Raw genomic sequence first — 13,648 nt, 5'->3', positions numbered from 1 at the left:
ACGCAGGTAAGTTGCTAACAATGTTGCAAGGTAAGGTTGAAATCGCTAACAACAACTATCGTGTATTGAAAGCAAGTAAGGTAAGCAATTACTTGCTCCACAGGAGACTACTGGCTTTTTATGGGCACAGTTCTTCCTGCTTCTCCCAAATAGCAAGTCAGTGCCTTTGGCATGGTTTGCTGACAGATGGTCATTCCACCCACCCCCAAATAGAAATATTAATCACGATCGTCCACCTCCAAATTGTGCGTGGTAAACTGACGCGCAGGTGGCATTCATTCATCTTGTTAATTGCCCGTGCCGGCGTAGGTTGTTTTGGCCCCTGTGCGTAGGCAGGGGATGGTAATGGGCTGACTGGGATTGAAAGGAAGTTGTAATATTTGTTGTCGCTTACACGTGGGGTAAGCCTGGTTTTGTTTGTTGCCTTAGATCGCTGAATGGATAAAATAGTATGCTACCCGTCAATAGGGGTTGGAAGGGATGGAAGCGGGAAAGTTGGGCTTATGCTGGACAGTAGAATGCTTTGATCCAGCTGTAAAGACGTACCCTATAGCAAAGGTGTTTGATATCCTTACACTTTGAATTGTTAATCCCATATATCATTATCGTTGTGTTCCGCTGTACTCTTTCCAGCATATCCTTATCTTTTTGGAAGTGTGGGGAACCAAGCCATACACAATGTTCTAGGTGTGGTCTGATATAAGCTATGTACAGTTTTTTTGACAATATCCCTTCTCATGCAGTGGGTGTTCCTGTTATGAATCCTGGCATCTAAAATGCATTGCTCCTAGCAGCCCCACATTGCTTTTCAGCCTTCAAATCCCTTGAAAATGATGTCCTCCATGTCAGCAGCATGTTAGCAACAGTTGAAGCACATAAAACATGCTGTAAATTGAAGCTTTGGAAGTTTGGCACACAGTTAGCACTTATGTCAGAGGTTATCATGGAGAGGAAATGTTTCTAGAAATTCTGATACTCTGATCAAAGGGAATTTTGGGTAAAAATATTTTGGTAGCATTTCTGCACAAAAAACATGTGATGTCTGCCATGATTTGGCCTACCTGAAGATCAGTGCATTGATGCATGTTGTGTAGGCATTCAATGTAGTAGATAGGCCTCTTGCAGGGTGGGCTTTGTGTACTGGCTGTTGTCAAGCTCCAATCATGTGCAAACATAAGTATGTACATGTCTGGCCAAACTATGTACATGCCTAGCCAAATAATGTACATGCTTAGCTTCACTGTCCGTGGATTGATACTTTGATACTTTGAAAGGCTCAGAACTTGTTTATTGCACCTTATCAATGGGGATTTCTATGGCTTGGACTGAGGAATATATTTGAAGGTTTGTAAACACTTTTGAGTCTGCCATTGGATGCTGTGATATTATTGGAGCAGACTACACTTATGAGTACCAGATACAATGCAGGGTAGGCTGTTATGTCCCACTGTTCAGAGTGCAAGACACAAATAAGTGGGAAGTTTCAGTGCAGTGGGCTGGTCTTGAGGTCTGGTCACCTTTCCTATCATCCATAGGTTATGTTGGCCATCTAACTTGTGCATGCAGAGGGCTGATAGATGATGAATGGAGTCAAGATAAAATTGTTCTATATTTTATGAGATGCTGTCATCATGGGCTTGCACAGAGTGCCTATGGTGCATAACACAAATTTTGGTATAGATTTGGGTGCTAACGTTATATGACATTCAACCGCAAGCTGATTGCAAACATAATAAATGTGAGGTCGTATCTGCCCTGTCACCATTGTCACCTTGCTGTCAGACAATTCCCATTTTTGCACATAGCATGCATGCTGGAAAAGTTATGTGCTGCAGCTAGGGGAAATGTGTGTATGCAAGGGATTCAATTGGTTATACAACTATGACCATTCTGTTTAGATCTGTTCAGACATTTTGCTTTTTATAATTGACTGAGGGAAGACTTCTGGTTGACTCCATTCCAGCAGATTAATTCTGATCAACTCACATTGCTCTGTGACGGCGATTGACTCGGACTGTTAGCAGGCATCCCAATTCTGGCAACTGGTTTGAACTCAGCGATGTGGCTGTCTGTAATATATTTTTGCAGAGTTAATGCTGTTATCAGCAGTTAATCATATAAAATTGTCCTGTGGGCTTACATTTTCTTCACCAAGATCTCCATAGGTGCCACCTGTTTAGATGACTACATGGGGATCAAGCACAGGTAACTGCCATTCTTAACAGTGTGTTCCATTCTGTCACTTTCAGTAACCCAGCGTTGACACGGCCACCATGGAGAGCTGGCTAACCGAGGCTCTGGACGGCGCCGGCGCCGGCTCCACGCTGGAGGCGGCGGGCGGTGCCGACCCCGAGCTGGCCCTGCTGCAGGACCCCAGCCAGCTGCAGCTAGACTTCTCTGTACCACTGGAGCTGTTGTACGACCAAGTGACGGCGTTCCGCTGCCGCATCTGCCAATCGCTGCAGAGCTCGCACGCGGCCATCACCGACCACATCGAGCTGCGCCACTGCCAGGCGGACGAGCCAGCGCCGTCGCCGCTGACGCCGCCGCCGCAGCAGCAGCAGCCGGCACCGCCGCCGCCGCCGCCGCCACCGCCGCCGCAGCCACAACAGCCGCCGCAGCCGGCGCTGCTGGACCGGCCGCTGCAGAGCGACGACAAGCAGGTCTTCCTGTGCAGCGAGTGCGGCCACGTGTCAGAGACACTGCGGGAGTGCAAGCTGCACATGCGACGGCAGCACCTTGGCGCGGCAGCGGCCGGCAGCCGCCGACCGGGCGCCGGCGGCCGGCGCACCCGAGCCCAAGAAGAAGCGCGAGCGCCGGCCGCCGCAGAAGCTGCGCCACGACAAGCGGTTCCAGTGCCGTGTCGACAAGTGTTCGCTGCGCTTCACCTGCGAGCAGTACCGCAGCGTGCACGAGAAGTGCCACGAGGACGTCAAGTCGTTCAAGTGCTGCCAGTGCGCCGAGTTCGCCACTGGCAGCTGGGTGCGCGTGATGACCCACATGTGGCGGCAGCACGGCGTCGACCTGGACCTGTACGCCTGCGACAAGTGTCACTTCAAGAGCGCGCTCTTCAGCAACCTGGAGAACCACCGGCTGCTGCACGTCAGCGAGCGCCGCTTCGTCTGCACCGAGTGCAACAAGGGCTTCCGCCAGATGTCGCAGCTGCTGAACCACCGCGTGGTGCACTCGGACGGCTCGCGGCTAGCCGTGCCCAAGTGGTTCAGGCCGCACGTCTGCCCCACCTGCTCCAAGATGTTTTCCTCGGTGAAGACGCTCAAGATCCACCAGCGCATCCTGCACGACAAGGTGCGCAGCTTCTGCTGCCGCGTCTGCAGCCACACGTCGGCCACCAAGGCGCTGCTGCAGCTGCACATGCGCGGGCACAGCGGCGAGACGCCGTTCGTGTGTCCGGAGCCGACCTGCGACTACAAGACGCGAGACCCCAGCAGCTTCCGTCGGCATAAGGTGAACCCGACCGCCGGGCTCGTGGACGGCGCTCCGTTCATGTGACAGTTTTATGAGCGTTCAGAGCGGTGCTTGGCTTGCAAAGAAGTGCGGAAAGCTCGGTGTGTGAACTTGAAGTAAGCTGTGCTTGTCGGAATTAAGCATTGCACTGTAATGAATCTGTTATCAGGTTACTTATATGATTTCATGATCTAAATCTACATCTGGTAATGGTTGTGACGGCTTAATGGAGCCGCCCAGTGAATTACCTTACGCATGGACTGTGAGGTTTTTCCATGGAGCGCAATCGAATCAGTAACAAGGATGGATTGAACATTGTAACACTAATCTCAGGCGTGGCTGCAAAGCATGCCATTCAAAAAGAAAACATTTTTAAAACCTTAAAAGAGTATTCCGTTGGCTTCATCTCATGGCAAGCAACACTCCTTCTACGTGTTTCACACCTCTAGCTCATTTAGGGACCAAACGGATTGTCACTTTTCGTGACGTTACGCTTCACGTAACGTAACCAGGGACAGGGTTTTCATTCCGGGGTATCCTGAGCATAACCATGGGTGAAGATCATTAAAAAGGCGGATGAGTCAAAGATAGCTGAATATTTGTCAAAATGCACAACATGGCTCATGGACGGTCGCTTAGCCGGATTACCTCATTCATGCCTAAAGTCACGTGAACATGCTGTGCGCATCTTCATACCTGATTGCGGATGCATCCAGAGGCTGATCTGAATCGACCGGCGTGAGCCATTACGTGCCTGCGATGACGTGGGTAGCGGAACCGCGGTCAAGAAGTCGGCAGTATTCTCTATCTGTCCGGTCTGGCTGTGTGTGAGTGCGCCGCTGTGGTGTGTCGCGTGCTGAGCTGCCTTTCTCTGCAGATGCGCCACAGCGGCGTCCGGCCGTACCGGTGCCCGCACTGCGACTACCAGTGCATCCAGTCGTCGGCCATCAAGTCGCACGTGATCAACCGGCACGGCGGCAGAGGCGTATTCCGCTGCCACCTCTGCAACTTCTGCACCGTCAACGAGATCACCTACGGCCTGCACGTGAGCGACCACCAGAAGGGCCTGATCGCCGCCAGCGACGACGACGAGGACGACCCGGCCGCCGCCGGCGACGGTGCCTCGTCGGACGCGCTGGCCGGCTTCGGCGACCAGCCGGCGGAACCGGCGCCGCCGCCGGCGGCCGCGCCACCCGTGCGCCACGAGTACGTGTTCACGATCGCGCCGGATGCGCCGGCGGAGGACCGCGGCGGCATCAGCATCCCGGCCGGCCAGGAGGACTGCCACCTGGTGAACGGCATCATCGGCGCGCCGGCGCCGCCGCCCAGCGCCGGCGGCGATGGCCCTGTGCCGTAGCCGCGCTCGTCTCGGCCGGACGGCGGTGTGGGGTGTGGCGCGGCCGGCGGCAGAAGGAGGCGCGCTTGCGGATGTGGTGGCTGCGTGCAGTGGCGCGCGCCCGTGCGCGCCACGCTCAGGTGATTGATGTTAGCCCAGGACCCTGGTGGCCTGCTGGCGGTAGGGGTGGCATCGTAATGGGGGCTGTGCTGCGCTGTGTTCAGCGTGCCGCCCCGACTGCCAGGCGTGACAAAGTGCGTGTCCAGAATACGGATGGGGTAATTTTTTGTTGCAAGAGGTATCTGGAAGGTGGAATGGTAATTGATTTGCGTATCACTCTGACGCTGTGATAGTGAATGCGTGGTGTAGCTCGGAGAATGTTCATACTCAGTGTTTCCATGTCCAGCATGGTCAACAAACATAAGCCATGCATATACACCGTATGTACCTCGCCTTACGTGGGCCTGGAAACATTAAAAGCTCATGCTAGTTCGTGTTCGTCTTGTTTGAGTTTGGAGTTCTTAACGGAAAGAATCTGTGGTAGAGAGGCCAGTGGGCAAGGACACGAAAGGTCAGAAGAGACTCCCGGGAAGACAGATCCCATAATTCGCGAATCTCGCTGTGTACTCGCATGAGCCGGGAACATTTCAGCTGCGTCAACGTCAGAATTAATCACGGTCCGTGGGTACAGCGGAGCGGTTTCTGACAGGTGTGCGGCAGGGCGAGCTTTACGAACGATGTTTGTATCGGTGACTTGTAAAACTGGTGTTAATTTGTCAACTTAACCCTATGGGAAGCCAACGAATTTTTCGCTTGACCAGTTCCTGATGCAAATGCATTGTTTTGGTTGTGTTAAAGAACCCTGCGCCGGACGGAGGCGGGGTGAGAGACTATCCTGTGACCCCGTCAGGTGACGCAGCTGCTTGTGGCGTCAGCCTTAGGTTGATCGTGATGCTAGAACAGAGCAAGTCGACTCCTCTTAAACGCAAACCAACATCATCAGGCATACTGCGGTTTGCGGCGGCTCGTGCAGTTCCGTACACAAGGCATAGATTTTGACCGTGCGGTGTTGGTCATCTTATTTATTTTGATTCCTGCAATCGGCCACACGGAAGCTCCAATCACGCATGGTTAAGAGTTTCGTCCCGGGCGATTGGTGCATTAGTTAAAGTAAGGGAAGAAGTAATCGAGTGCTTCAGTCGTTGAGAGGAAGTTTTGACGGTGATGGTCAGTTTCTGCCATTGGGAAGCGTACGACCGACCCGATGAGTATGATGCATGGGAAACGAAAAATGCAGTTCCCCTGGTTACGTAGCATCTGGTTTGGCTGGAAAAGCTCAATGTGTTGCTACTGCACCATCCATCAAAGAATGGGCTGCGGGAACGGAGCATTGTTGCCCACGTTTACCCGTTAAATGCTTAAATGCTTGAACGCTTAAATGCTCTTTAAGTCGGTCTAGCCGTACATTGTAACGACGTTTCCCCTTCTAGATCTTAGTAATGTCGTGAAGTTTTTCTATCATTCCGCACTTGGAAGTTGCTATGATACGCACACCTGAAAGCAGTTTTGATTGGTAATGACGCCAGGGGATACCTTGAGTGCTCGCCCACCTACTATCCAGCACGTTTCTGAGGGTATGCTACGGTTTTTCCACAAGACGGCCACGGGACGGCTGCGCAGAGAACGCTGAACGTTCAGTACTATGGTATCTTCTTTTTGCTACACTGGTACTATGGTATTAATGGTGGTATGGTATCTTCTCTTTGCTACACTTTGTTTAAAGTTTATAAACTGGGTGTTCCAAGTGTGCACAAAATGTGCTCCCGATACGGTATGGACCTGAGGGTTCACTTCCCAATCAGCTACAAAACTCGGGGCCAGCGATTTTCACTGGCCAGGCCTCTGTATCTGTCGGGGCCCAGAGTGCCTAACAGGGGGGTTCTGTGCTCGAAAGGGGCCCTAGCCGACCAAGGAGGCATTCGACGAGACCAGAAGGGGGGCGCGGGGCGGCCCAACGGAACGGACTGTCAAAGACCCGGTTGGAGGGTATAGAAAGCCCTGTAACCAGGACCCACAGCCAGCCCGAAGGACTGGCTGTGGGTCACAGAAAGGCGAGGACTCCTGAGGCAATGCGGTGTCTAAGTCGGCCAGAGAACACGAACGCCGAACAGTTGGCTCCCTGTCAGTCTGATCCCTTGGGCTCCTTTCCCAAGCAGAAGGAAGGCCGGGGCCACGACTTGCATTAGTCTGGGTCACTGAAGTGGTGGTCGGGGACCCTGTGCGGGTCAGGGGCCAACAGTGCGTAACGGGAGATCATGTATCAGCTAGTGGCTCCCAGTCGGTCACGGGCTTTGTTTGAGGAGGTCCGAAGATGGGCCGAAGGGCACCTTGGGAACAAAGATCAAGGGCCCGATTGGACTTGGATCCCTCCTCCCCCCCCCCCCCCCGAGTCCATCTGAGCCCTTGAGACCCATTTCCCAAGTAGGAACGGGGCCGGGTCTGCGATTTGTAATTTTCGGGGTGCCTGGCACAATGAGGGGCTCATGTGTCGTTCAGGGGCCTTAAGAAGGGTCCCATGGCGGCAAGTGGCCTCGTGTCGGCCAGGAGAGGTATTGAGGGGGCCGGAAGGGGGCCAAAAGGTCTCTTAAGACCAAAGATAAAGGGCTCGATTGGAGGGCTGAAGGGCACAAAAGGTTGCCTGTAGGTCACATTAAGACCCCTTGCCGCTGGGCTGTGATCTCAAACGTCAGTTAGAGGGCCTCTTATACTGATTGGGATCCCTGAGACAGAGCGGTCATCTGTTTCGGCTAGAGACCACCAACACCGAACAGTCGGCTCCTTGTCGGTCTGAGATATGGGGGCCCAATTCCCAAGCAGGGACATGGGCGGTCCCCCAATTTACGATGGCTGGAACCCTTGTATCAACGGGGTCCTCGGACAATGAAAGGAAAAACGAGAACTTATGTTGGGTGCTCAAATTAAGACAATGGAAAAAGGGCCCTGTGTCAGTCATGGCCCCATTACCAAACGGTGGACTCTCTAACTCAGCTCCAGCATGGCTCGTTAGGCCCAATTGGAGTCTATGCGTCTTTAATTGGACCACCTGCGGCGATCAGGAATGTTGTTGCGTCAATGAAGGTTCCTGCGTTGATCCAGGGTCAACTGCGCAAGTCAGAAGGCCTTCTGCGTCAGGGAGGAAACCAACATGCTATGATGTTCCCTCTAGGGGTCTCCGGATCGGCCAGGGGATTCCGCCCCTTGTCACCAGAATGGCAGCCGGAAGACAACCCGCGTTGGGACGGACTGACCCTTCTGCCCTTAACCGGGAGCAATAATAGGCTCCTAGTGTTCTACTCAAGGGGCTCCACCTGGAAATAAGGGGTCTCATTAGCGTTAAACTGAGCGGGTCGAAGTGATGAAAAGAATGAACAAGGCCATCTCATGTTTGTTTGAGAAGTTGCATTACTTTGCAGAATCAACAAGTGAAACAAATTACGGCATTAAAGGCTTGAGTCTGTGCGCCCGCAATCCCAGGAGCAAGGACGGCGATGGCCTGGGTTGCTGTTTTCGTAAAACCGAGCGGCGTTGGCCGCCGAAAGCAACGCCAAGCGGCGGGCACCGTGCGCGAGGACGACCGTCATAAAATGGTTCTGAATATCTTTTCAATTAATTCGTACCGTTACAGATAAGACCGGGTGAATCTTTTTCACGTCTTTGAGTGTGTACTCGGAACAGATTGATAGTTACATCAGCACGAAAAATACAGATTCTATCTTTACTCTTCCAGTCCACCACCATATTTCAGCACTACCTCCGTGCTTCTCGTCAATCTAAAAAATAGCACAGATGAAATATGCCCCACACTGTCATCTAAATGTACGATCTGATGTCCTTATGAGTTAAATGTTCTTCTTATGAATGTGTCATCATTATCGTCCATCCGCTAGCCACAGGCTAGTGTTACTCGTGGACGCGACGCTGCGCGGCCTATGGAGACTGCAACGCCTGGTCTCGAGGTTCCGGAAGAACCTTGGAACATTTTTGGTATCAAACCAGAGATCCATCAATAATCAGGATTTAACATTGAATGGTGCTGAAAAAGTGGTGAAAATCAGGACCAAGTTTGACGGCAAGTCAAGAAATTTGGAAAGGACCAGGATTCAGCCTGTACTATGCGCAGGGATCCAGCAGTTCCGAACAGTACCAAGTCCGGAATTGTCATGCAAACAATCGTTCATGTTAAATAGCTTGGGGGGGGGAGAGGCAACAACATTCTCTTGCCACCTGCCTGCCGACAGGGGATAACTACCCCCTCTGGGCTCTGCCCTCCTCCCCGTGCTGCACCACCCGTGGTTCCTGGATCCCACTGGTTGTTTTGCAAACGCCGCACTTCGATTTCTGGTCCTCTCTGGTCCTGTCGTAAATCAAAATACGGGTTTCAGGTCCTCACTGGTTCCTTCAAAAACATCAGAACTACTTTGCTTACTTGTATAATAGTGTCATCTCCTGCCGTGAGCGTCTCTTCCACTAGCGACTGACAGACAAGAAATGACCTGAGGGGAACTGCCGGGAGCATGGATAGAGGCTGACAGGGTACTCTTAGCAGATTAGCAGCCTGTTAGCTTCACCCCTAAAAAGATCCGGGAGACGTTTTCTGAAAAGGCATCTATCGAAAATTGTCATGATGCTCAGGCTACTTTAAAGAAGGGCAAAATAACTTGTTCAATTTCTTTGAGACCTATTTGACCAATAACGATATACAGGAGGCGTCTTGACGGAGAGCGGGGCGATTTCTTCATTCAGCAATGATGCAGCCTCTGAGCCAGGAACACGAGGTCCCGGACTCAACAACACATTTTTGAGAATGCCACTGGGCCTCTGAGTCCTACCTCACGCCCAGCGTGCGCAGGCACAGCCGCCATATTTGTACGTCAGGATGACAGGTCTGTTACCTGGACTTCAGTGGTGAATAGCTGCTTTTAATAGCTGTGTTAAGCCTCTGCCCCCCCCCCCCTTCAAGATGATGCGCATTTGCAAGTGCCTCAAGCTGACTTCATTTTATTTCATCCGTGAATGGGGAAGTGGGAAATACTGCCAAGAAACTGTGGAATAAGGACCAACAGTGGTGGACCAGATGGATCCCTGCTTCTTACAGTCATGCTTCTTCAGCAATGAGCTGATGCACTTCGCAAGGCAACCAATATTCTGAGGTTGTGTGGAAGCATTCTGCTGAAACAGAAGAGCACCAAAAGGTTCCAAACTTATGGCTCTTTTAAATGCCTATATTGAACGATCCGAGATCGCACAAAGTTCTCAAATGTTTCTGACTGCAGGGCGGGTTGCGTATGGTTTTGTCTTGAAGACGTGCATGCCGGCTGCCGCTGGGAGCGTTTGCCGGATGAGCGCGAGCGGGCCGGGAAAAGACGGTCCAGTAATGCGACGTAGTTAAACCCATCGAATCCAAGGGGGCATCCGGATGCAACAGGCGACATCCCTTTTCATGCCACGTGTCAAGTTATGAAGACTCCTTGGTTTTAAATTAGTTTGACTAACTGCTAGTTATTTTTTTTTATTTCAGTCTGCTTTTATTCCTGCTTAGTTGTTGCCCTTTGAATTGTTTTCAATCTGACAATTACCATTTCCAATCTTTAGCTTTGTGCCGGTTCGATTGATTCCTGTCCACTTCCATCCTCTTCGACACTTAACCCTTCGTATTTTTTCGATTTACTGTTTTCCTGTCTCCTTATATTCTTCTAGAGCGTTTTCCAGTTTGACTTGCATCCCTGTCGACTTTTTGCCCTTGAACTTATGCACTTCGACTTTTCTGATTTAAAGCTGCTGACTCGTACCCCTTTCGACATTTTCTTCTACTTTTTCCAGTCCGACTTTATGTCAATTTTTATCCTGTCAGCTTTTGTTGGACTTTTTCCGACTGAACTTTTATTACATTCGACTACCTGCGTTCAATTCTGTTTCCTTTTACTTTTTCCACTCGACGTTTTGCCTGCGAGCCAACTGTAAAGCACCCACATTTAACGCCAGTACTCATGTAGCGGGCCTTTCGTGGTGACGAAGGTGCACAACTGGCTCCTGGCCACAAGTGGGATTGTTGTCCGAGCTTACATCCGGTCCAAGGAGCCGCCGGAAGCTCTGCAGCTCCGGTGGCCCGGCACGACCCGGACAGTCACGCTTCTGACCTTTACGCCTCACGCCTTCACCTCCACTGATCGCTGCGCCGTACTGTGTTCAGCAACACGTGGCGCATTTCATTGCACGTTGTGTGGAATCATTTCAAAGAAACTTGCATGCAATCTTTATGACCAAACGAGGTTTTCCCGCAGCATTACAAGCCGATCAAATGTAGTCTTCCACAGCCAGTGTGTTTGGTAAGGTGTTCTCAAGCCAACAGTGAGAATCACGGCAATTGCCTAGTCATCGTTGCCTAACGCACATCGATGCATTAGTCTCGCACTCAATCCCAAAGACATGTGATATTAAATATCCTTACCTTCTCAGTGAAGTGAAGTGTCAGGAAATGCACTGCCACGAACAAACACCCCGAGAACAAAAGACGCACACAAACGGTTGCAAAAGAACCCGTATCGCTTATGAAAACTACATTCATTCTGAAATATCACCACCTCGGTTCTAAAGAGCATTGTAAATCACACACGCTTTCCGTTATGGCAGTGAAGAGTCTGAAGACGGATGGACAGTGACCGCAGCAATTATAGATGTAACGTGTGAGGAAGGCAGGGACGTACGCAGGATTTCAAAGTGGAAGCGAGGTGGACACCGGGGGGGGGGGATCTAAAGGGGGCACGGGGTCATGCCCTCCCCCCTTGGGCCAAGAAGAGGTCCTGGGCTCCAAAGGCGCCAAAGCCGGCCGAACAGATGCATTTTTTAAAACACAAAACGCAGCAAACTTGGACATGTTTGGGCTTCCAGACGTCCAAGAACAGTCACAAGCAAAAGTGAGGGGTCCGCGAGTAAATTAACATTATTCTTCACTGATTGAGAGGATCGTGATTGGAATATTACAAGGCTCATTTACGCTGTCCAGAAGCCCTTTGCGGTTTCTGGGGAACCCATATGCCGACTTGTAGGGTCAATCCGACAGTTAAAAAGCCTTCCACGCTGCACTTACTTTCTTTGCATTTGCTCGGAGGGTCCAGGACTGTTGCTGGAGCCCTTACTGCTATCGTGTCGGGGTGTTCTTGTCAATCAAGGGTCTTCCACGGATCCTTCTCGTTCGTCCGAAAGGCGGATGCTATAGCCGGGGGTTCCATATGTTAATCCGCCAGGGTATTCGCTGCTGCTCAGGGGCCCTTTGCGTTGGTCTCGGGTAACCCACGGACACACTCGCGATAGGTTTGTGGGCCCTCTACGTTGATCTAGGACCCTTCCAGTTCTTTATCACTTGCTTAGGGCCCAACGCTCTTGTCGGGAGCCATCTGATGACCTGCTCGCGTACACTCGATCTTTCGAGGGCCCTCCAAAGTGGGTCTTGGGTGCTTCTTATTTCAACGGAGGGCCCTACGCTCTTGTCGGTGGCCCACCTGATAACCTGCCCGGGCACATCCGATCGTCGGTGGGGGGGGGGGGGGGGGGGGGGGCGGGAGAGGGGGAGGGCCCTTTGCATTAAGCTTTGGGTAGTCCATAATTTGAATGGAGGGCGCTACGCTCTTGTCCGTGGCCCTAGCTGTTAACCAGCTCGGGCACACTCGATCCTTTGGAGAGCCCTCCATTGACGTCATTGGATACAGACGACGAAAAGTAGTTGGAAGCAAAAGTGAAGAGCCCATGAGCAGACAAAGTTCATTTCTCGCTGGCTGAGGTGTAGGGGGAATTTTGGGGGCTCATTACGACGTTCAGAGGCCTTGCGCTGTTGTCCGGGCCCTATATGTCCATTTGCCGGGTCAATCGGATCGTTAAGGAGCCTTCCGCGCTGCCCTTGATGTCTTTACATTTTCTTGTAGGCCCTACGCCGCTGTCTGGTCACCATCTGTTTACATGCCTGGACGTTCTTGATCGATCAGGTTTGCCCCCCCCCCCCCCCGACTCTTCCCATTCGCCCGAAATGCTTTATATACTTTTCCGGGGCCCCATATGCCAAGGTATACTCAGTTACCCAGGGACCGTTCACATTGGTGTCGGATGCTTCCAACTTGTTTGAAGGGCATTGCGTTTTACTGGGGCTCATGTAAGGTAAGGTACCGAGCCCTGCGATGCCCAACGGCTCTTCTCTTTGAACCAGGACTCTTTCTTTTTGGTCTCCTTTGCAGAGGGCCCTTCACTCCCATCGGGGTTCTTTCCTTTAACCTGCCCAGGCGCTCTTGATCGCGCAACGTTTTTCCTCAGTGCGTAGCTCAAAATGACAGGATTTACCATGACGCGGAGAAAACAAACAAGCCCCATGTTTGGGCATACGTAGCGCGCCCAGCTTTCTAGGGCTGCACACAGTAAGATGGGTTCCTGTGTTTACCATAGCATATACATGCTTTTGTATATACTTATGTATATATACTTATACATATATACTTATATAGACTTATGTACATATATACTTTTATATACATATATACTTACATATATATATATATATATATATATATATATATATATATACTTATATAGACTTATGTATATCTACATGTACTTTTCATCTCAGGATTTAGTGGCAGGAATACGAGTAGTTTTTGGATGGGTCCCAAACTCTGGGGGCCCGCAATCCTGCGTGGTCCCCTTGACGAAATCCTGGATACGCTCGTGATGGGCACAATCCAAACATTTTCGCTGAACTCCGAGTTCATCGCGCCGCAGACGCGGGCAATTTCTTGCTGGTCG

The 13,648-nt window shown here is 51.4% G+C and overlaps 1 protein-coding gene across 1 annotated transcript; it reads left to right on the top strand.

Moving 5' to 3' along the window:
• The first annotated feature begins 340 nt into the window (after positions 1-340).
• LOC119092274 (zinc finger protein 668-like) lies at positions 341-4,822 on the top strand. The gene is made up of 5 exons (XM_037215245.1): positions 341-401; positions 2,250-2,525; positions 2,797-3,465; positions 4,343-4,510; positions 4,742-4,822. The coding sequence occupies exons 2-5, from the start codon at positions 2,274-2,276 to the stop codon at positions 4,820-4,822; spliced, it is 1,170 nt and encodes a 389-aa protein (XP_037071140.1). The 5' UTR covers positions 341-401; positions 2,250-2,273.
• Positions 4,823-13,648: the final 8,826 nt, after the last annotated feature.

Source organism: Pollicipes pollicipes, unplaced genomic scaffold (genome assembly GCF_011947565.3).
Source record: "Pollicipes pollicipes isolate AB1234 unplaced genomic scaffold, Ppol_2.1 Scaffold_3447;HRSCAF=4054_pilon_pilon_pilon, whole genome shotgun sequence".
Lineage (NCBI taxonomy): Eukaryota > Metazoa > Arthropoda > Thecostraca > Pollicipedomorpha > Pollicipedidae > Pollicipes > Pollicipes pollicipes.
This window is presented reverse-complemented; position numbering and strand designations above follow the sequence as displayed.

Bases quoted from the DNA above. Each gene is read 5' to 3' on its own strand.
- LOC119092274 (XM_037215245.1), top strand. From the start codon at position 2,274: ATGGAGAGCTGGCTAACCGAGGCTCTGGACGGCGCCGGCGCCGGCTCC. The intron at 3,466-4,342 runs GTGAACCCGACC...CTTTCTCTGCAG, and splicing joins GCAGCTTCCGTCGGCATAAG to ATGCGCCACAGCGGCGTCCG. The intron at 4,511-4,741 runs GTGAGCGACCAC...CCGGCCGGCCAG, and splicing joins AGATCACCTACGGCCTGCAC to GAGGACTGCCACCTGGTGAA.